The sequence below is a fragment of the Pelecanus crispus genome, chromosome 6 (assembly GCF_030463565.1).
Source record: "Pelecanus crispus isolate bPelCri1 chromosome 6, bPelCri1.pri, whole genome shotgun sequence".
Lineage (NCBI taxonomy): Eukaryota > Metazoa > Chordata > Aves > Pelecaniformes > Pelecanidae > Pelecanus > Pelecanus crispus.
This window is the reverse complement of record NC_134648.1, coordinates 47,071,388-47,093,598: the sequence shown is the minus strand read 5'-3', so window position 1 is coordinate 47,093,598 and position 22,211 is coordinate 47,071,388. Positions and strand designations below refer to the sequence as shown.

Below are 22,211 nucleotides of genomic sequence, written 5' to 3'. Positions count from 1 at the left end.
GGGCTCAGCCTCAGGAGGGAGGTTTATGTAGCAGTTAAATCTGACAGTGATTGCTCAGCATCATCTGGACCTTAAATTTGGTCTTAAAGTGATCAAGACTTCTGGCTTTTTCTGTGCAACTTCCTGAAGAAAATGCTGCATCCTCTGGTTTAAATGAGGTTGCAGGATGTTCATTTTATCTCTGTAGAACTACTGTGTTTCTATGGCCTTACTTAACACAGTTGGGAAGTAACTTGTTTACCTTTCTGTTATATAAATGACTTTCTCTTTTTAGTCTAACCTGTTTTCTGTTTTGTTTTTAATTAACTTAATCTTGAAAGGTAAGATACGGAGCAGGAGAAACAGGCCACTTGACTAAGGTAGAGAGATGCGCAGTCCTTCCACTTACTGCAGTTCCAGCCACAGTGTTTAAAATAGGCTGTATCAATGGGTGGCCATTGTTAGTCCTCCAGATCCGCTTCCATGCACTCTGAAGTCTAATCACTGGGTATGGCTTGCGTTCCAGGTACGGAGCCAACGTATTTAATACATGCAGACTACGATAACCTTTCTTACTTTACAAGTACAGGCAGTCCAGTTAGGCACCAGTGTGTGGTGAAACCCATACTATGAGCAGTGTTGGAGGATACACCTCTGTTCTGTTGTCTTAGAAATAAATAAAAGGTTTTGTTGGTTGTATTTCTAGCAATAATCTGACTTAGTGATACCAGGATGAAGGGATTCAAGCTGAAGCAATTTGAAATCAAGTGTTAGGAAACTAAGATGGTCCTAATGTGGAAAGTGTTCTTGTATTGGGAGTGGGGCCTTACAGACTCTGTGAAATGACTTTGAGCTTGCATAATCCCAAATGGGATTTTAAACTTTTTGTTTGTTTCTCTTTGTTTTTCCTGAAGAGACAGGGATGTCAAGTTAGTCTTGCTGCATTCTACATTTAGCAGCAGGAACTTGGAACACAAGCCCTCAATTGTTAAAACTGGGTTGCTTTTTCTTTTGGGGGGAACAGGGACTTCCCCGCATAAGCACTCGTGTGACCCTTCTCGGTTAAACATATCTGAATACATCTGTCAGGTTCCTATACCCTGCTTCCTATTGCATAAGTCCAAGCTTGTTTTTAAATTGCTTGTCTGAAACTTTTGGGCTATTACTGGGGAAAAACCAAATGTCTGAAGTTACTCCATTCTCTCTGGTATGATCTAATCCATGCTTGTCCTGCATTATCTTAGTCCAGCTAACTTTTGTTTTGCCTACAGCTTCCAATATCATTGTGGGCATAGAGTAGATTGTTTTGGTGGAGGAAGAATTGTTTTTTTTTGCAGACAGTTAATTTAGTTACAAGCTAGAACAAATATTTAACCCACACAGAGAAAATACCGTATTTGTTCAGCAAGTATAGTTACATTCCTAAGTAGTTTGCAACCCTTAATGTGAATTGGTGGTGGTGGTGGGGTTCTTACGGTGGCAGTATTATCAAACTAAGGACCTCTGTGCTATCCATTGGTTTGATGTACAGGGGCAAGCTGATAGTTGGCAGTTCTGGCTGTTCCTAGGACTGGTATCAAGGGTAAAATCGAACAGTCCCTTATAGAATCCTGGTGAAGTCTTTCAGGCAAACTTAGAGCTTTTAGAAAGCAACTAATTGGCTAAAAATGATGCAACAGCTGAATTAAGCTAAATAGCAGTTAAAACAATTTAACATGGATGATGCTTTAAAATGTCTGTTGTCAAATGTGTCAAACAGCTCAAGTACAAAGGCTTAACTAAAGGTCTTTGAGGACTAAACTAGAAGTAGAAAGGAGAATAAAGAAATTGCAGGAATGAGCTGTGGAAGAGTGCTGCAGCTGAAATAAGCCTATGTGGAAATAATGGTAGGAGCAGGAGTACTGAGCTGTGAAAGAAAAAGCTCCATTGGCAGGCTTGACCTAAGCAATTACAAAAACAAAAAAATCTCCAGCCCACTTTTTTTTTTTTTTTTTGGTAACTTCTAATTATGGGGTGTGGTGGCTGCATTTATATTAAAGGCTGAAATTGTGGCTTTTGGGTGCATGCGTGTGTGCACAGAGAACGTGGGGAATGGCAGTTGAACTACCCACTGCTGCTACTGCAGGTGGGGGCTTGCTAAAAAGTTTCCTTATTTATCTCAAAGGGTCCCTTACCAAATGACTGCCTTGTGAGTAATTACATGGTTTTCAAGGTGAAGCTAAACTGACAGAAGAGCCAACAGCTTCTAGCAGAAGGCTTTAGGTAGTACAACAGTCAGTAAAAACGGAGCTAGGCTCTGTCCAGATCCAGCATGGCACAGCAATGCCTGCGCCCTGCCTGCACTAAGCGTGCTGTGCCCGGGGAAGCAGCAAACTCACGTGAAGAGGTGGATGAGACAACACACCAAAGGCTTTTATAGGCACAAAATTATTAATGCTGCAGTTTGCTACTTCTTTCTTGTTATTTTTTAATTCTGCTTTTTTTGTGAAGCCTAGCAATCACTACAAAACGTGCATGGACACAATCCATGTCTAAAATTATATGGTGGTTTGGGTTTTTTAAATGTTTGCTGTAGCAGCATGTTCTTGACCGCTTTTGTTGCTTTTTTTGCTAAGTGTATTGGGTATACTTGCTTCTGTGCTTGTTCTAGATGAGAAAGAAATTCGATCTTGCCTTGCGGTTTTAATGGTCTGTCCTATGTGTTAGAATGAGTGTGCTTACAGAAATCCTGTGTGGTCATTTTGTTGATAAATCCAGAGTGCTCTCCCAAGTTAGAGCTGAAGGAATGAGGAAGTGAGGTGTTTTTTTTTTTTTTTTTGTCCCACCCAGCTTCCCAAATGCCAGTGCTAAAATCCAAAGACTAATAAACTGAGTTCATGTTGAGACAGTAAAAAAAAACAAAACCCACCAAGCCTCTACACATCTTCAATAAAACACAACCCCACGCTACTGGTTTTGAAGACTGATGGGAGAGTTGCTCTAGATTTCTGCTTCCCCTTCCCTCCCACTGTACTGGTAGGACAACTGCCACTTTGTAAAGTTTTGACAGCTGAAAGATTACCTATGAGGTCATTAACAGAGTATGTATGTAGTAGGGAATGATACTAATTCTTCTTCACTTCACCTTCTTGTATAGTACCATGCTAACAGTGACAATTGCCTTCATTTTCAGTAGACTTTTATTAACGGTTTCAATTTGTTTTCACATTTTATTCATAAAGCAGCAAGAATCACTTTTGGCATGCAGAGAGATTCCCTGTACAGCTAAACAAGGACAAAAGAGCTGGCTTTTAAAATACGGTTCACATGATTTAATTTTATACACCTCTGAAGAGATTACTCAAGTTAGAAATACTTAATTTAAAATGACTATTGTACAATGGAAATCACTTATTCACAATATTCATAGTTATTTCATTCTCTATTTACAAAATACTATCCTGAGAATTTTCTATTAAGCTTCAATTTGAGCAAAGTAGTTTATATATCCCTAAGTAACAATGGTTACTTAACACAAGGAAAAATGCCATTAGAAGAGTACAGACGGTTCAGCATGTTGCTCAAATGACTCTGTCAAGTCTCTTGCTGTGGTTCTGGTTGTTCTGCAGCTGATGGATTTGACTGAGGTGGCTCAACTCTGTTTTCAGGAGGTGGTGGTGGAGGCAAAAATGCAGGTCGCTGCAGTGGATAGTGAGGATAAGATCTCATTGGAAATGGATTTCTTACTGTGAGAGAATCAGAGTAGTCCAGTTAGAATCAATCACAGCAGCACACACATACCTGCTCTTCCTACCCCACGTATCTTTATTGCTCAGCAATGGCCTACCTAAACAGAAGTCACAAAGTAGACCTAGGTTAAGCGTTATGCTCCAAAGAGACAAAGATGCTAGCAAGGGGGAGCAGGGGAGGACAAAAAGATGACTTTTCTCCATAGCTACCTGCCACAGGCTCACAGCTGCAGCCAGTCAGTGTCCAGTAATGGGCTGCTGCTGCCACCATCACCTTTGGCCTGCTGTAGCAGCCTATGGCTGTCACACCTTACAGATACTTTGGAAGATAACTGTTTAGTTCTTCACAGGTTAATCAGAGAACAGCAGGAGCCTTTGGTCTGATACTCAAGTCTTGCTCCACTAATGAAAACTCCAAGGAAAAACAATTGGCAAGCACGTCCCAAATGCCCACCCCTTTGTATGGACACTAGCATACCTCAGAGCTAAAGGATGAAACTAAGATTTATGTATGATGCAACCTCGTAGGAGGAAAAGGATTAGTGTAAGCATCTACTTGCTTTCCTACCCAAAAAAGAACCCTTTAAATGCTGAACAGTGTGCGTATGTGTATTTTCCAGCCAAAGCCAGTATTTGTAAAAACATTATCAATATGAGCAACTGTGAGGAAGAAAGTGTACAACACAATTAACCTTCATCAGAAAAGATGCTCCCGGTTAGTTGAACTGACAAGTAGTACATGCAAATAAAGATTTAAGTGTTCACCCAGTGCGGTAACTCGCTACCTGCACAAAGCACTCATGTTCATCAATTTGAAGTAAATGCTGGCAAAAGCTACGTACTTGGCAGTGGAGGGCGCGGAAGCCCAAAGTCTCGTACTGGAAAACATTCACGTGGTCCATACATGCCAGCAGGAGGAGGGGGAGGAAAAGGAGGTGCTCGTCTCATGAAAGGTGCTCTAGGATCCACAGGCATCAACGGAGGTCTGACTGGAGGGAAAGGTGGAGGACCAAACCCTGAACTGACGGCTTCGCTTTCAGATGCCAGCGACTGATCAGGTAGCGAGTTCTGCAACACAATGAAAACACGGAAGTCAGCTCAGAGAAAGGGATAAGGGGAGGGAACACCCCCAATCCCATCAGGCCCGCTTTCATGCAGACTGTCACACTAGCTAACAGCTACTTCCACCTCTGCCTTAGCTACAGCATAATCCTGAGCAAGGCTATCTATGTTCACTGACAATCGGCTTGACCATACTTTCATCTTTTGGGCTATAATTAATTTTCAGCAGGGATTATATTAGTCACACAACAAAATTAATTCACAAGACAGTAAGTGCTGTGATACAAGTATACATACAATCTTATAATTTGGACTGCACAGTGCAATATGTGACCAATGTACTAGTGACAAGTTTTCCTAAATATTTTGCAGAAAATTAAAGCCTGTTTAAATCAAGTTTCTGTTTAGCTACTTACACTAAGATTAGAATGATCTTTCATCCCATTTCCACTCGGTTCCGTCTGTGGGCTATTTTCTGAAGATGCTTGTCCATCTGTATGTAAAAGTTAAACAAGTTACTGAGTGCTGACCTCCTTCTCCCCACCACCAATTTCAGGATTTTTTTCCCCGAAATCAGGATATATAAGCAAGAAAAAAAGAAAAAAAGTGTCACTGTACCAAGCAACTGTTCTGCAGACAGACTGAAAGACAACTGAGGAACACAAAGCTATGCCTGCGTATTTTCTGCAACTTCTGTACAGGTTGCACATGAATTATGAGGTTACAGCTTTTACCAAAGTTTCTTGTATCAAAATAAGACTTTTTCTTCCATTTTAGCATTTTTTTAGAAGTTAAAAGTACATTTTCCTAGTGATACATCTTAACATTACTGTAGCAGTTCCATTTTTCCCCTCCCTCCTGCTAATACTTTATTTCTTTGGTAAGTCCCACACTGGGAGTGACTGCACTATGATATGCTCTTGGCATAGAGCTCGACAGCAATTCTATTGAAGTTTGACAAAAACTGATTCCTTCCATAGTTGCTGAACACCAAGGAGACTTTCAGAACTACATCAGTTCCGGATGAGCGTTCAGAAATAAGAATAATCATAGAATCACAGAATCGTTTAGGTTGGAAAAGACCTTTAAGATCATCCAGTCCAACCATCAACCTAACATTACCAAGTCCACCACTAAACCAATTAAGGGTAGAGTAGCAATTTCATGTTTCCTGGCTTGGTGGCTGGGTTTCATTTATAATGAAAGTAAAAACTAGGAATCATTAAGATTGGAAACGACCTCTTATGTGCTGTACTCACTTTATAAATTAAGAAATAAATAGGATCTTCAGTGTTTTTACCTTTATACTTCCCTGAGAACAAGTATTTTCAGTAACAACTGGAGAAAATTATTAAAGGGACTTGTCAGAGAAGAATCTGACTGGATATAAATATACAGAATATATTCACTAAATGTACTCCTTTCTTAAAAAAAAAAAAGAAAACAAAACAACGAAAAACCCAAAGCACAAAACACAACCAAAAAACCCAAAACAACAAACCTGAGATTTGAAAAATACTGCTTTCTTGTACTTCTGCCTGAATAAAGATAATACTACTAAAAAGCACATGACCAAAACAATACTTCTAACAAGTGACAGATTTTCCATCTACATGTTGTATTTCTTCTCCTCTGAAGCAAAGCAAGCTCTTTTCTCAATGAACAGATAGGTCTTTTCAAAAAATCTAAATGACACAACATTTCAAGCAGGCCCTGCCTTTGTTGAAGATACTGTTACTGAACAATCTGAAGCATTTTAACTGTTTATGTCACACAGAGAATATTCATGCCTTGATACTTATGTTGCATAACACTTTCCATTTTAAATGCTTGTAAAGTTCCTCACAAACTGTCAAGCTTTAACCATCATTTCTGACAAGAAGTTTCCTGCTCCAGTTATCTGCCTCAAGTTTAAAGTTTTTGTAGTTGGCCATCTCAGCTTCGGAAAAGGTGTATCATTTTGTTCACTTTAAATAACATTTTGATCATCTTATTGAGAAAGTGTACCTCATTCACTCTTTAGAGTTGGAGCCTAGATTTCAATACTGTGAGACGTTGCTGTTCTGAAGTCAGATGGTATGTGTTGGATGGGGTGGGTTTTTTTTTTAATTTGGGGGGGGGGGGGGGGGGACACGGACGGACACACATGACGTTCCTATTTTTACAAATACTCACCCAAGTCTAGTGAAATTATATGCCTCTAAAAAGCAACATTCACATATGCTTAATGACCTGCTAAATCCTGGCAGCAAGGTTATCCAAAACCCTGTTTCCATTAGGTAGGTTTTTAACTGCCCAAGAAATGAATACAGCTTTTTAATTTTTTGTTGCTTGCCAGGAGCTGAAGAAAAGGGTAAAAATGGATACAAGAAATGAGCGCAAAGACGGTGCACTTCTGTCCTTCAGTCTTCTACCACCTGGATGCTGAAGCACCTCAGTGGAATACAAAGTTGTAGAAAGCAGAAGTGAAACACAGAGAGGCTTGGGGAAGTGGGTTGAGAGGTGAGTGGCTGTACAGGAACAGAATTGTCTTCCAGTAGAGAACAGTTTCCTGTAAAACCTGAACCTTCAACCTGAAAGAGAATTCAGCATTCCCAGTTCTCACATTATGATGCCAAGTAACAAAGGTTCTCTCTCCTATTGCCAAAAACGGTGCAACGAAGATGGTAACTTACTACTAATCATATGAGTACCTGAATACTAGGTGGCTAAGTTTCTATTCTGAGTTTAATGGCTTCAACCTAGCTGATGACTCAGACACATGTGACTTACTAGGCATTAAATAAGGATGAAAACTGTTTAGTAAGTATTAAGGCTTTAAGCTCTTCAACTGTCTCAGTGATAAGGTTTAAGTCACCAAAACTTTGCCTCTGAGCTTCTGGTAGTTGCTAAGCATCACAAACTAGAATTTATGTAATTGGCCAATTTAAAACAAATGGTACTTGGGTCAGTAAAATCGTGATTAAGTTGGGGGCAACTGTGCTGTGAACTACCAAAAGCTGCAAGTATGGTAAACAGTTTGAAGGAGGCAGCCTCAGGACCTTCTAGTTCAGTATGCAAAGCCAGTGGATATTTGAAGATTTTGCCATTACTCTTTCAGTCTTACTGACTCTAACTCAGAAAGTTTCTAACTTAACCAAACGTGGCATGGAAATGCAAGTAAAGGCTTGTGACACTTTAACGCTGTGGTGAGCCTCCTGGGAGGGGCCAAAACAGACTCAAGGCCAAGCCTGAATGGTTAGCACACAGAACAGTGAAGGTGGATAAAGAAAATACCTCATGACTACCATTCACTGAATCCCATCCACCTGACAGAAGAGACTGCTATTGTTGACAATAGGGAAAGACTGCATCAAGACTAGCAGGTGTTAAAATGTTTTTACACAATGGAACGTTAGGTCTGTGGTAGCTATAAAGTTGTCCTCTTACCATGGCTTACTACATATAGTCAACCTATACTGAGATTCTCCATTTGATAGCATCATGGAAGCAATTCCCACCTGTTTTATCAAAAGACTGCACATTGTAAGTTCGTAGTTCTGCTGGTCCAGAAAGTCTTCCAGTATTTGGAGGATTAGGGAAAAATCTTTCTTGTCTTCGAGGAGGAAGAACTGCATCAGTGTAAGGCTCAACTAACATTGAAGAAATCACGAAACAGGTCAGTGAAGACTTATTCCCCCCATTCCATACAATTTTAGACCAGCAAAATTCTCAGGATATCTTATGCTCTTGTAAATATCCAAAGTGACGATTAATCAGGGTGAGCAAACAATCTTTAAAAACCCCAAACATAAGAATCCCACCAAGTAGGTACTATAGCTTATGTTTCTAAGAAGCTGCAAAAGAGAAAAGTTAATTGATTTTTGGTTTAACATACAGTAGAATTTTGAAAGTTATGACTACCTAAGTTATAAACAGTGGGGCCTTGAAACAAAGGTTCAGCACAGCAATGAAGGTCAAAGGCAAAACTATTTACTATACATTTTAAGGCACACTTAGATGAGTCCCATTTCCTGTTACGTGTCATAGTGCTGTAATGTGTTTCCACCAACTTCCTTGCATCACACCTAGCAATCATGCAGCTACAAGACAAACTGTATCAGTGAGATCCAAGAGCAAAAATGGGGTAAGAACACAGCTCAGGTCAAGGAAACAAGATTACCCCTCTGCAGTATCCCGTCAATAGATCAGATCTGGCAAATGAGAAACTGCATCCTGAGTGGAATTTGAGTTTTATCATCAGGCTTTCACACAGATGTGTAGCAACTACAATATTGCTTGCTGCATCTAATAATTGAGGTGCTTCAATCTCTATACCTAATTTTTCATTTTTTTTTTAACTTGTAGCATTTTTTCTTCTGTATTACAGGTATACAGGAAGGTTTTCCTTCCCCCTGCACTGTTTACTTTAGAAATATCGGTAGTATCCTCTTTGATTTATCTCTGTCTTCCTTGACTGAATAGTATGCAGTACAGATGTTTAGCTGAAGAAGTGAGAGTGAAGACTTATTTTGTTGTTGTTGATTACCAAAGAGGCAGTATCAACATGAAAATATGTACTGAACAGGATGACTGTATCATGGTACTTCTGTACTATTAACATAAATTAAAAAAAAAACAAAACAACTTAGTAGTTTTCAACATTAGCTAGCTTTTATTTATTTATTTAAGGCTAACGTACCATTAAAACTTTTTACTTTCTTAGGTCTCTTATTAATTATCCAGCCCAGACAGGTCTTTTGATGCACTAAACATGCCCCCAGTAAAATGATGAAACTGAACAGCTGATTGTACACTGCTAGTACCAATACACATTTAAAAGACAGTATGCTGTCTTGAAGGACAAGAATACTTGTCCTTTCTTGAAGAAGGACAAGTGAACCGCACCATTCAAGAAGAGGAAAAAAACTACAATTAAAAACAAAAGCCACAAAACATTCCAGTGCAGTTGCACATGCAGTTCCAAGAAAACATTTTGTATTTTTAACCAAAAAATACTTAATTATATACACTACAAGTCAATAACTCCATTTTTCCATAGATAGAGTAGTTAAGCAGATTTTTTTACCTGGTGGAGGCAGAATTATCCTGCGTTCTCTGTCCCAAGGAGGAGACAGGGATCCAGTATCTGATGGTGGTCTGTGGGGATCAGTTAATCTATCAGAACTCAGCTCTCCTCTTTCATTACCAGCTTCATACATGCCAGTTGGTCCTCTGGATCCTAATCGAAGAAATCAGACAGCTATTTACCCAGGTATTTTAAATCCTCTATTATGGCTGTCTTCATTAAGTCTGAAAATAGTAAAATAAATCATGGAATGCCAACACTGTCAAGATTTGAGAGGCGCGTGGCTCCACAGGACTCTCCAGCTGTTTGCTGATGACCAGTTATGTTTACTAGAAGTGTTTAAAAGGTTTGTTTGGAATGAAAAAGTCTTACTTCAACAAGAGTGCAATCTAGAGTACCTGTAATTTAAAAAAAAAAATAAATAAAATAAAATTAAGAGTTTCAGTTCATTCAAATGTGAGAAACTAGTGCCCTCATGATAAATCAGCTTCTCAGTGCTAAAAAAAACTGCTGCTAATCAAACTAAAAATTAGCGCACTGAAAGTTAATACCCTCATTGTAAGAAAACATCCACATTACATTCAACACTCTTCTGGTTCTTTCTAATGCTTTATTCAAGAAAAAAGAAATAAGAGAAGACCAGGTCAACACATAACGAAGTGCAAGAGAAACTGTAACAGTTAGTGATTTTAGGTTGCAAACTTCTTTTAAAATAGATTTGGTCTGAAAAATGACATAAATACTGAATTCTGGTATCATTCTCTTAATACTCTATCCTAAGATTCAACCTAAAATTGAGCACTGTAATCATTCCATAGCTGGCATTATTTAAACACATCATTTGTATAATCTGCTCAAGTTACATTAGTGCTCCGTGGTGAAATGGGCAGCAGTTATGCCTTCGCATAGTCTCTTTCCTAGCTAATACTGCATCCTGAAATCTAGTTTTTACTCTTCCTCACCAGCAACAGCTGAGCTAAAATTAAAGATACATTGGACAGCTCAGTTTCATTACTTACTGTCTCTATACAAATAGTCAAGTACGATTTTGCTTGTGTGTGGTATAGGTACAGTTGAACACTCAATCTCAAGCTTTTTTCTGACTTAGAAAATGAATCAACTTTCATATGCACCTGGATATGCTTTTTACAAAGAATTAAAGTAAATAAACAGTCCATGCTGGTCTTTTAAAAATCAATGTTGATTAGTGAAATCCTTATAGAATACACATTTAGACATATTTCCCATGAAATAAGTACAGGTTTCAGCAGGTGTAATAGCAGTAGTAAACTAAATAGTAGCTTCTTTATTACCTGTAACAGATGCTGAACTCCACTCTAGCATTTATATACACTATTTCCATCAACATCAAAAATATGAAGGAACAGTGTTTTTCTTCCCTTACAACCCATGACACCAGGGCTTGCTTTCACCTACTCCTCAATCGCTGCATTTCACTCCTTACACACAACCTTCCTGGTCCCTTTTATCACTAGGGAAGAAACTGCCTCCACGTATAACAACTGCCTCAAATTTAGAACAAAGGGAGGAAAACAATTTACTCAATCAGTAACTTTCTAGTATCACGACCCCCAATAAAACTGTCTCATGTTTTTGACAACACAGGTACCCTTCTCTTCCTCTCACCGACTGTAGACCAATGAGATGGAAGTGGCAGTATTTTTTCTTCAGAAAACTAATCACTTTTGTTTACTTCAAAATCCTAAGTTTATTTCAGCAGAACCCCATTTGTCCAAGAAATAAAGTAAGACTGATAGTTGGGCTTTTCAGTTTTCTCAATCTATGCTTCTAAAGTAAATCCACTGACCAACCCACTAGTACCAACTATGTTTTCTATTGTACTGTTACACATTAGACAGCTTTAGAAGCAAGCTGAAAAACAGGAAGAGTTTGTCCAATTAACTGTATATATTGAATTGGTTGTTTTAATACTTTTTGTCACCAGCAAGAGGAAAAGGTGTGACAGGTTTATAGTAGAGGAGAGTGAAATCCAGAATAGATACATTTTTCAAGTTTAAGAATTGTACCTCTTCCTCCTCCTCCACCTGGAAGCATAGGTGAAAGCCTTAAAGGACCCTCCAATAAAGTTGGAGGGGAAAGAAAAGCTCTTGTTTCAGATGAAGGCCGGCCCATTGGTGAGGGTCCATATGGGGAATGCTCTGGAACAGTTAAAACAAAATACTCAAGTTCACAATATTTAGTTTAGCAAACTGTATAAAGTAGTTAACTTCTCAGGTGAAGTTTAAAACTAAATTGTATAAGTGAAATGAAAATTGTGCTCTAATTACCATGTGTATCATATTCCCAGTCTACTCTCATCGATACTACAAATGCTCTTAGTTTCAACAAAATACTCAACATGACCTAGAGTCACTTACGACCCAATTATTTTTTTAAATGACTGTTATTTGTACATACACATGGCCAAGATAGTTTTCAAACAATTACATATGTGTGGTCTTAGGAAACAAAACCAAAACAATTAGGCTCTATTTCACAATTCAATACTGTACCTCTGCCAAATGGTCTAACTGGAACATCAAGAGCATAAGGATCTTTTTCTAAAAGGTCAAGTTTAAATTCTGTTTCAGTTAATCTGCAAATAAACAACAAAAAAGTAGTAAATAACCAAGTAGTGCAAAAGTTTTACTGGACTGCACCATTTACTGCTAGGCGTTCTACTTAAAGGGTTAATGAAGCAAGGTATTTTATTCCCTAAATAAAAAGACAGACAACAAAGGATGTCACAGAACTCTGAAATTCAGCACTTCATCTTCTGAATTAACAGCTTAAATACAGCAGCGTAGAGAAATACTTTCAGGAATTCTTAAGTGGCACATTAGATGCCACAATTCCTAGCATGACATTACTGTCACGAGTACTCTCCACTGTGCTCCAAATATTAGTTAATTTCACACCTAAAGGTTCCTTACAACTACCCTCACTGTTAGCTCAGTATTAATTTCTGAGATAAGCTGTAAAATCATTAGGTAACCATGACTTCTGGTTGATACGTACTTACTTAAAACAAACAAAACTCAAACCCCCAAAACCTTTGCGTTCTAGTACTACATTCTGCTTCTTTCCTGAAATATTTCAGTACTTCCCACAGTTCTTAAGGTTTTCCTTTCTTGCATGTTATCATTACAGGAATGCTCAAATGACTCTCTTTCAGAACTCCAATGGAACACTGTGATCCCTCTGCCCTGTTTGGGCCACAACGGATTAACACAGATCTAGAAAATACCAAATTGCATAAATCCAAAACATACTCACATGCCAAATTGCATTTGTTTAGAGTTAGATCAGGACTGCACTTACTTTTGTCTGTTATGTGCATTTTCTTTTTTTATATCATTGAGGTGTCTTTCAGCTGCTCGGGCTGTCAGCTTTGGGGAGGGACAAAAATCACATACTTAGGTATTGCTATTTATTAATTAAATGCTTCATAAACGTGACAGGTCCTAGATTCAAGACATTTTTTCTATTTGAAGTGTGTGACTATTTTCACAAGATATGACTCCTGTATAAAGCATATGAAACAGAGCCTCACATATGTCACCAAATTACATTAGCAGCTCTACTACCCAAATTTTTGAGGAATATGGCTTTCCTGCAGGTTCTTAAAACTGCAGAAATGCATTTCTTTGACTATAGCTGCTTTGAAGCACCTACAGATTATGTACAAGAATTAAAGTCTCAAATTTTATAGAAGAAAGTTTTAATTTAGAATCATATAGTTAAAAACTGTAAAATTATGACCACGAAGCGCCATAGCTTTCAACAGGATTCTATCTTATACAGACCATTCTGTGAAACTGAAGAATGTATTAGTCAGGAGACATTTTAAAATTTCCTGTTTGGAAAAAAAAAGGTAAAAATGGATTTTGTAGCAACATTCTTAGGAAGCTGTCAATGGAACATACTGTTCTCACAGGACATAATGTCTTCCATTAGTAGATAAAAGGAGTGAAGTGCATCCAGGGAAAATATTAAAATGGCATTGAAACAAGGCCAAAAGCTTTTATTATTAGCAAAATGTCACACACTTGTTAAATGGTAACATGTTATTCCAGCAGATTTATTGCTATAGCAAATAATATTGTAATATCATTCTACTGTGCTCATAGGTATCAGTCTTAATTATTCCAACTATTTTATATGACAGAAGTATTTCTAACATGCTTTTGTGTATTTCTGCAAGAAATCCATAAGTTTAAAGGTGACAGGTTAGAGTTAATTTTGATTATCTGTTTTTAATAAGAAACAGAAAAGTGATAAAGCAAGCTATTAAAAATCACTGAAAAGGAAGATGCACAAAGTTCAGAAAATTCAGTATTTGGTACTTACCCAGTTATCATGAGCTTTTTTCTCATGTGAAGTAATCTGTGAAAGAGAGATTTATTAGATGATTATTCATCTAAAAAAGAAAACTTAAGATTGAGTATATGCTCTTACTTGTAAATTTAATGTGTGTGGATAATTTATAATGAGACATCTAAACTTAAAATGTAACTTTTTAATAAAGTTATCTGGTGATCTTTGCTATGAAATTGTGTCAGTCAAAACCAGATGGCATAAATACAGTATCACAGCCTGGCTGAAAGTGGTACTTCAGTTGCAGGAACATCCCTCCTGCTTGGCATAGATGGTAAGTGACACAAAGCACATACCTGATTCTGATATGAACGAATGGTTCTTTCTAGCTCTTCTTCAAGATCTTTTGCTCGCTGTCTGTAACAAAATAAGGATTTATGACATTGCAATAAAATGTTGAGTAAAGTAATTTTAAATACAGTAAACATAATGGTAAGCACAAGGTATAATTAAAATTTTTTATCCAAAAGACAGTATTGTCACTTAGGCCTGTGCAATACATAAAAATTATAGTACCAGTGGAAATTCTAGGCCCTAGATTAGTGCAAACAGGATGGTAAACAAAAGAACAGAACCAAAAAACCCAACATCTCCCCAACTTTTCAGTGATCTGCGATATGTTCCCAATATAAAGGACATCCCTCCACCTATGCCCTAACAGCCAGCCTCACCCAGCTCAGCAAATCTAACAATGTGGCTGGAGCATCATTCTGTCACAGGCTACCACAGTCAGCCCTGAGGGACAGTCGCTTGCACTGAAATTATGTCAAGACCACAGAAAGTATGATGCCACCTTTGCTGCCAGCTGCCCTGTGCACATTCACTGCTTAGGTTATACTATACTATTAATATCTGCAATATTAGTATTCTCTTTAAAATTAAGATGTCTACAAAGTTCACATTCTGATTAAATCAGGAAAAGTGAATTCTGTCTTCCTGTATGAATACTGAAGAATGTCTACAAGAACTTTACATTCTAGAGAAAGAATTAATCTAAATAACTCTTCAGGAAGCATTGTTGGTCAGTATTGTTCAGTTAGAGTCAATACTCCCATAAACGCTGAAGGAAGATGGGGAATATACATTACAGATTGAAGAATTATGCCACAGTTTGAGAAACCACAGAAACAAACCAGAGGTACACAGCTGGTGTAACACAAAACAGAGCAAAGCAGTTAAACACCTACAGACAACATTCCCACATCACAGTACTTTAGTAAAGTTTTTAAACAGTGCTATTTGACAAGCTTAGACATACAGAAATAGAATACTGTAACTATGCGACATAAGTATGTTAGGAACTGTAGGAAAACATTTGCATTTATTTCACAGCATTTTCCCAACTTCATATCTTTGTCTCTGTTCAGTAAAAGGAACTAGATTAGAGACCCATTTCTACCATTCCATTAAAGCTAACATGTCAATACAATTAGCATTCTAATGGAAGAAAAGTTGCCAATGATCTTCCATACCCAAATTATTTAACAAAGCAAAAACTCCCTTAGTACGTATTATTACACAGAAACTAGCATGTAACATACACACACAAAAAACAAAGAAACTGGAAGAAAATACATTCACTTATGCTGGTGTTTTTATTAATTCTCTACTGCCTTTTGTTCACTTTGGAACAAATGATTACAGCAACTAAAATCTGTAATTACCTGTAGCTGTTTAGTTCTTCAGCAGCATGATTAATTTTTTCATCTACTTTAGAAAGTTTTTCTTCTTTCTGTAGGCGTTCTCTCTCTTCTACTGTCAGCTTCCTTTAAGAAAATTCGAAAACTGTGGTTAATTCTGTTTCAAGTCAACAATTTTGTAGTTGGTCTGTCAAGAAAAATTCCAATTTTTTAGGCGTGATGAATACATGATATTTATTCAGATAAACAGTTTTCTAGGCAATGTATGAAATGGCGTAAATAGCGCTAGTTTGTGTTCATATTAGTTTATTCAGTTCATTAACTGTTCTATATGAAACATTTACATTACCACTATTCCTAACTTTTTTACATTTAAAAATAATTTTCTGGAGAAGAAAAAGGTTGTCATTTGCTATTAAAAAAATGGTTATTAAAAACCCCCCCTCTTTCCAGGTACCTCTTTTTTATGCCTTATTGGGCACTACAGAAGAGAAAACCCACATTCCAGACCACAGAATATGCACAAGGTAATTCTGCAGAACGCACATGGATACTACTGCTGCATACAGCCCTGAATGGATAAACCAGTCATTTTCCTGTAACAGCAGTCCTTAGCTATCAAACTGTCTAAATCATGGATCTGTTGAACATGACTTAAACTTCTTTTCTACTCAGTCTTCATTTCCCACTTCTCTATTTCCCTTGTTTGAACATGACTAGCTTTCAAAAAGATGCCTTGTTAATACTCATAGCCTCTTTTATTCTGCTATCTCATCACACCAGCTTCTCCCCACTCCACTCTGGCTTTTCTAAAATCTTTGATAAGCAGCATACATTTGCTGAACTTCAGTGTGGTATTTTTAAGTATCATCCACACAGTCTGCAAACATTTCTCCTTTCTGATTGCCCATCATAGCTTCTTTTTAATAGCTTCCTTCCCACTCCCCCCCTTTTTTAAAATCAAATGTTAATGTAGTGGATTTTCTAGGTTTTGTTGCATCTACAAGGATGCCAAATATCTATACCAATATATATATATATATTACAAAGCACATTATTAAATGTAATTCTTTAAAAAGGTCCCGCATACTGCTCAGTACAGGATCAAGACTTGTGCTGCTTCTCTTGCTGCCTTCAAGATTACATCTGCTCCTTGAAGAAATAATTTCTGGCTAGTAAAACTGTAATTTTACCATCATGCCATGAAATGATGTCCCCTGCTCCCTCCCTGCCCCAACCACACACACACTTCTGAAGGTTACTACATGCTGCATCCCACCCAATCAACTTTATTTCTAGTCCTTAACACATTTCTGATTTCAATCAGTAAGTCACAATCCCTACCATCATCCCGACTGTGAGGCAGGTAGTACAGCCCTCATACTCTGTCTTTCTTGGTGAGGAAAGCCTGATTCACAGGGATTCTATGTTGCTTACTGATAATAGTTAGCTCATCTGTGTTTTAACTCTAAGCTTGGTTTTATACATAGCATCACTCCCCTGCGGACATTACTAGCTCTCTTTACTAAAAAGATATACCTCATAGTTAAAGCAGCTACTGATTATCTTTGCTACAGCAACTTTGATAGCTGTACTACATCATAACTTAATTTAAAAAAAACAACCACAAACCCCCAAGCTTTCCAACGTTACTCACCTTATTTCATAGACTAAAAATTTGTTACTTCTTGTTTTGTCTTTGTTTCTGTACTTGCTTGTGGAAAAGTCCTAAAATAATATACCACTACTTTCATGGAAACAATTTCTATAAAATTACTGTGATCACAAATGTACAGGAAGTATAACATAACAAGGTCTTCACAATTCAGAAAAGTCTGGAAAGCAGTATTCAAATTTTCAGTAATTTTCAGCCCCCCAAGTCAAAGAGTTACATTGAAATCAAACAGTATGCATTGAATATAAAAAGAGGAACCAGCACCTGTGTAGTTTCATTTCATTTTCTTGATAAAGCTCAGTCATTACTTTAAGTTTCTGCTGAAGCTTTTGAACTTCACTTTCAAAACGTTCATTTTCAGACTGCAAGGAAGCTTGTTGACTTTGAAGGTTTTCTATACGTTCTGTCAAATTTAGAGATAATTATATTGGGACAATGGATGATTTACAAAATTAAAATATCTGCCATATTTTAGTACAGAAAAAGTCTGTAAACACCTTTGATCCTATGTTGATTTAATAATATAAGCAATAATACGTTAAAATATTTCAGTAAATCATACAAATTGAGAAGCACTATTGCTCCTTTTGATGGGAAGCCAGCAACTATACCCTCTACCTGCCGCAAAGTGTAGCTCCAAGAGTCTATCTAGCCTTTGCTCCAAACTGTAAAGCTTCTTTGAAAACAATGCAGTTTTGTAATTCATAATATAATTTTTTATTTAGGGCTTTTATTATTGTAATTATTCTACTAAAGGAGTAAAATCAGTATCATCATATACTCTTGCAGATTTACTCACACAAAGTCTTGCTGAGTAGCCTGAAGGGATAACTCAGATTTGTCAAACTACCTTTTCTTTCCAAATTAAAATCAGTCACGTTTCTTCACCTATTTACTATTCCTATGCCTCTCTTCAAGAAATATAGAAAGCTTCAAGTAAGTACGACTATCTTTATGGGACAGTTACAATCGATTTGGAAAACACACTAGCACAGAGAGTGAGTTTAAAGGACTATCAAAACCTGAAAAATACAGTTTTACAGAGCATTTCACCACCCAAATAACAAAGCACAGTACATTCAAATGTGATGGCTACTCTGCTGGCTGTTATCTATGAAAGCAATAGCTAATTACAGGCTTGAATTTGAATTAAAGTGGCAGCATTTTCATTTCGTAAGGTTTCATTCAGTATGTCCCACAACAAAGGAAAAAAACAGAGCACGATGCTTTTAGGTTCAATTGTCTAGATGCAGTATTTTGGATTTTAAGAAGTATTGAGCTTGCACCCATTAACTAATTACAATTAAGCTACCATTTTTATTAGATGGTTTTAAAATTTAGATTAAAACTCCATTGTTTCATGCCTAGAAATTATGTAAAGAAGGAATTGTTTATTAACATCACTTTCCCATGTATTTTAAGATTCTATAACTTAACAGTTATAGACTACTTCAACAGAGTACAACAAAATTTGTAAATGGTGCTTTAGCAGCCATTATACATCATTACACTTTGCTTACTTTAACTCAAAAAATCAAATATTTAAAATAGCTAAGCAACTTACAACTCAAACAGGCATTTTAAAAATCCAGTAGAGCTATTAATGTAAACTTAATTCAGTTTTTACTGCAAGTAATACTTACTTAAAAATAAACCATTTTACAAAAGCAGCATCTTATTAATCTTAAAGGCAAAAAAACATTTAATTACCTGTAAGTTCTCCTTTAGCTTTATTTTCATCAGACAGTTTTGAATACATTTGATCTCTTTCTGTTTCCAGGGTCTTTAAACAAGCATTTAACTACAATCAAAATTTAAATAAAAAAGAGCATTTTAAGATTACCAGAAACTGTTTGCATGCAAAAATACCTAATTAAACATTAAAAGATGCTGAACTCTGTGAAACCGATATCTATATGCAATTAAACTTACCATAAAAATTGGATATATTCCCTCTACTTTCCCCTTCCATCCACAATTTTCTTAAAATCACATACCTTTGCAGCATAGATCAATTTCTTTACAGTTCGTTTTTGCTGATCATCTGATTGACAGAATAGAATAATACATCACATAAAAAGCACAAAAAGGTTTGTGATACAGCTTGCTACTATTATTTTATTTTGTTTTTATAAAAAAGCAATCCCCAACATAACATGATAGGTGTAGCATATTTGGAGGGGGGGGTGGGGAAGCGGGGGAAGAGAGGCTCCTCTGTGCTGCTGTTTTGAGGGGACCCACATCTATACACATCTGATTCCAGTGCTACCGTACTGCCTGCAACAAGTAACAGCTGCGTAAGCAGAAATTAGGCTCCAAGGACCCAAAATGCTACTGCTGGGAGGAGCTTCAAGAAGAAATGAAAGTAAGGTTTCCATCTAAATATGTCTGAGAACCACTACTTAACACTAACATAGGCTAAACCCATTCTGCAAGAGACGGAGCACTGAGTCTTTACATCACTCTATGATAATATGTATGCTTTAGCTATATCCACACACTGCTCAATAGCATAGGTTGTTATTCCAGAGGTGTCCAAGCATGGTAACTGTTCAACACGAATAACACTGGCCAACTTCTGAAAACCCAACTTCTACACAGCTAATCTTTCAACTTTCCTGGAAGTTCGTTGGTTCTGTATTTCTAAAACATCTATTAAATTGATATTTAATATGGGAAGCTGTACAAACCATACCTAAATGCTCTCCATTCTCTGTTTCACCCTTTATATCCGTGTCCCAGTGATTATCTTCAGCATCATCATCTTCTCTTATTGCTGAACTCCAGTCTTTCATCTTCAGTAAGTATTGTGTCAGCGACTAAGAAAAAGCCCACACAAAACACAAACCATAAAATAAACACAAGCAATGAAAAGGTAGTTACCATTATAGTTACTTTTTCAGGATTTCTGTCCTTTCTTTAGTTCCCTTAGTAGATTAAGTGAGCCCCACATACAGGATTCTAGATGTCTGATATTACTTCTTCTATTAAAATATATACCTGCAGGTCAACAGGTGTGCCCTTGTGAAGACTTTTCAGATAGCCAAGTATGCATGCTTTTAGCAGGGCTTGTGTATAAGGTACACACGTGTAAGAATACACTCCCAACTCTCAGCCCCAAATTCAAAAAAATGCAAATACTTCATCAGAAATAAAAGCATTTTTCCTTATTTAACGTGCTGGCTTCCAAGGCTATCGGATTGCTCCGTCGTGCTGCTAAGCAACCTTTTTTGCTTAGCAGGAAACAAGACATTAGAGGATGGAGACACCAAACAAAACCCCAAAACAGCTTAATGCATATTAAGACAAGAAGAGGTGGTTAGACTTTCTTGGAACTCAATGATTAGCACCAGTCTGAATAATTTGATTCAACACTAGCTGTCATAATTTACCTTGACTTGACTCTCTTTATTTTTCAATACTTCTTCTATATCTGCTTTAGACGATTCAAACATCTTAGTTTGTTCATTTAGTTCACTAAATCGTTCACCCCATCCTTCAGCTTCTTGTAAAAGCTAAAAAGGGAAATACCAGATTAGCGTGATTGTCTATTACAACCAAGAATCAAGAATAAATAGTACTTGAGCCTATTATGTATATTATCTATACACAAGCAGAATTTTAACCTCTCACCCATCGGACAGAATCAACAGAGATAGACTACAAGACAGTTAAACCTTGAGAGTTGAAAAATAAGACTTCTATGTTATTGTCCAGTTACTTTAGCTGCAATAGCTCTGCACTGTAATTAGTTGTTAGGATATTTTTAAACATTTGTAAGAACAGTCCAGTTAATACTCCACTCAGTTTAAAACCCTGATGCGACAATAGCAATGCATATAAAAGTGACAATTTGTGTAATAGCTACAAACACTGGGGAACGGATGGAGAGAACACTCATTCCCAAATATGCACACACTTCTGAAACTGTACCTATGTCTTTTCAACCTAGAAGAGGTCAGTGAGGTAAGGAAAACCAGAAAGCTTTTTAGACAGCTGTTTAAATTCACATGACTTGCAAAACTATACTATTTCTCCTACTCTCCTCCATACCTCTTAAAGCAATTTTTAAATTTTATTTTAAAAAAAAGCTTCCCTGTTAATGAGAGTCACAGCAACTGTATGTAATCAACACCTGCTAGTATGTATCTTCGTGATTAACTGTGGTTAACTAAAAAGACAGGTAGATTCCAAGGTTACGTTTTACAGACATCCCCTAGTAAAATCTCATTTCACAAAAATACTGTACAGAAGTAAAGGGATTAATACACTTAAGCACCAGTTCATTAAAAATAACCACTGCAACATCTTAACTAATTAAACCATGCCTTAATATTGTGAGAATGAAACTGAACTGACGCAATTTTCTGTTAAGACAAAACAGGCAGTACAATAACATGGGGTACAGTACAAAAAAAATTTGTCTTAGAGTCTGTCAAAAGAATATTGCTTGAAGTTGCACAACAGGCAACCAATTTAAAACAGTGAATGTACAGAAAGGAGTAACTAGGTTGAGCAACAAGAACATAACAGCCAGTTATACTAAAAATAAAATCAGAAAAAGGTAGTTAAACAGGGGAACTGCCATGCAAAAAGACAAGCAAGGCTGAACACTACTTATCAAAGATAAACTAGAAGGCATAAACCAAAAAGTATGTGAC

General features: G+C 37.0%; 1 protein-coding gene across 1 annotated transcript in view; it reads right to left on the bottom strand.

Annotated features, from left to right (window-relative positions):
* Positions 1-3,161: 3,161 nt before the first annotated feature.
* Positions 3,162-22,211, bottom strand: part of MIA2 (MIA SH3 domain ER export factor 2) — a 36,564-nt gene continuing 17,514 nt past the window's right edge. Inside the window, exons 14-29 of the mRNA XM_075711793.1 lie at positions 20,943-21,065; positions 20,246-20,369; positions 19,548-19,594; positions 19,261-19,351; positions 17,815-17,953; positions 15,900-16,001; positions 14,532-14,592; positions 14,209-14,244; positions 13,180-13,247; positions 12,372-12,454; positions 11,886-12,017; positions 9,838-9,990; positions 8,270-8,401; positions 5,186-5,262; positions 4,550-4,775; positions 3,162-3,704 (exon numbers count right to left, since the gene is read on the bottom strand). Of these exons, the coding sequence (XP_075567908.1) occupies positions 3,553-3,704; positions 4,550-4,775; positions 5,186-5,262; positions 8,270-8,401; positions 9,838-9,990; positions 11,886-12,017; positions 12,372-12,454; positions 13,180-13,247; positions 14,209-14,244; positions 14,532-14,592; positions 15,900-16,001; positions 17,815-17,953; positions 19,261-19,351; positions 19,548-19,594; positions 20,246-20,369; positions 20,943-21,065 (1,746 nt within the window). The 3' untranslated portion in view covers positions 3,162-3,552. The remainder of the gene's footprint in view (positions 3,705-4,549; positions 4,776-5,185; positions 5,263-8,269; positions 8,402-9,837; positions 9,991-11,885; positions 12,018-12,371; positions 12,455-13,179; positions 13,248-14,208; positions 14,245-14,531; positions 14,593-15,899; positions 16,002-17,814; positions 17,954-19,260; positions 19,352-19,547; positions 19,595-20,245; positions 20,370-20,942; positions 21,066-22,211) is intronic.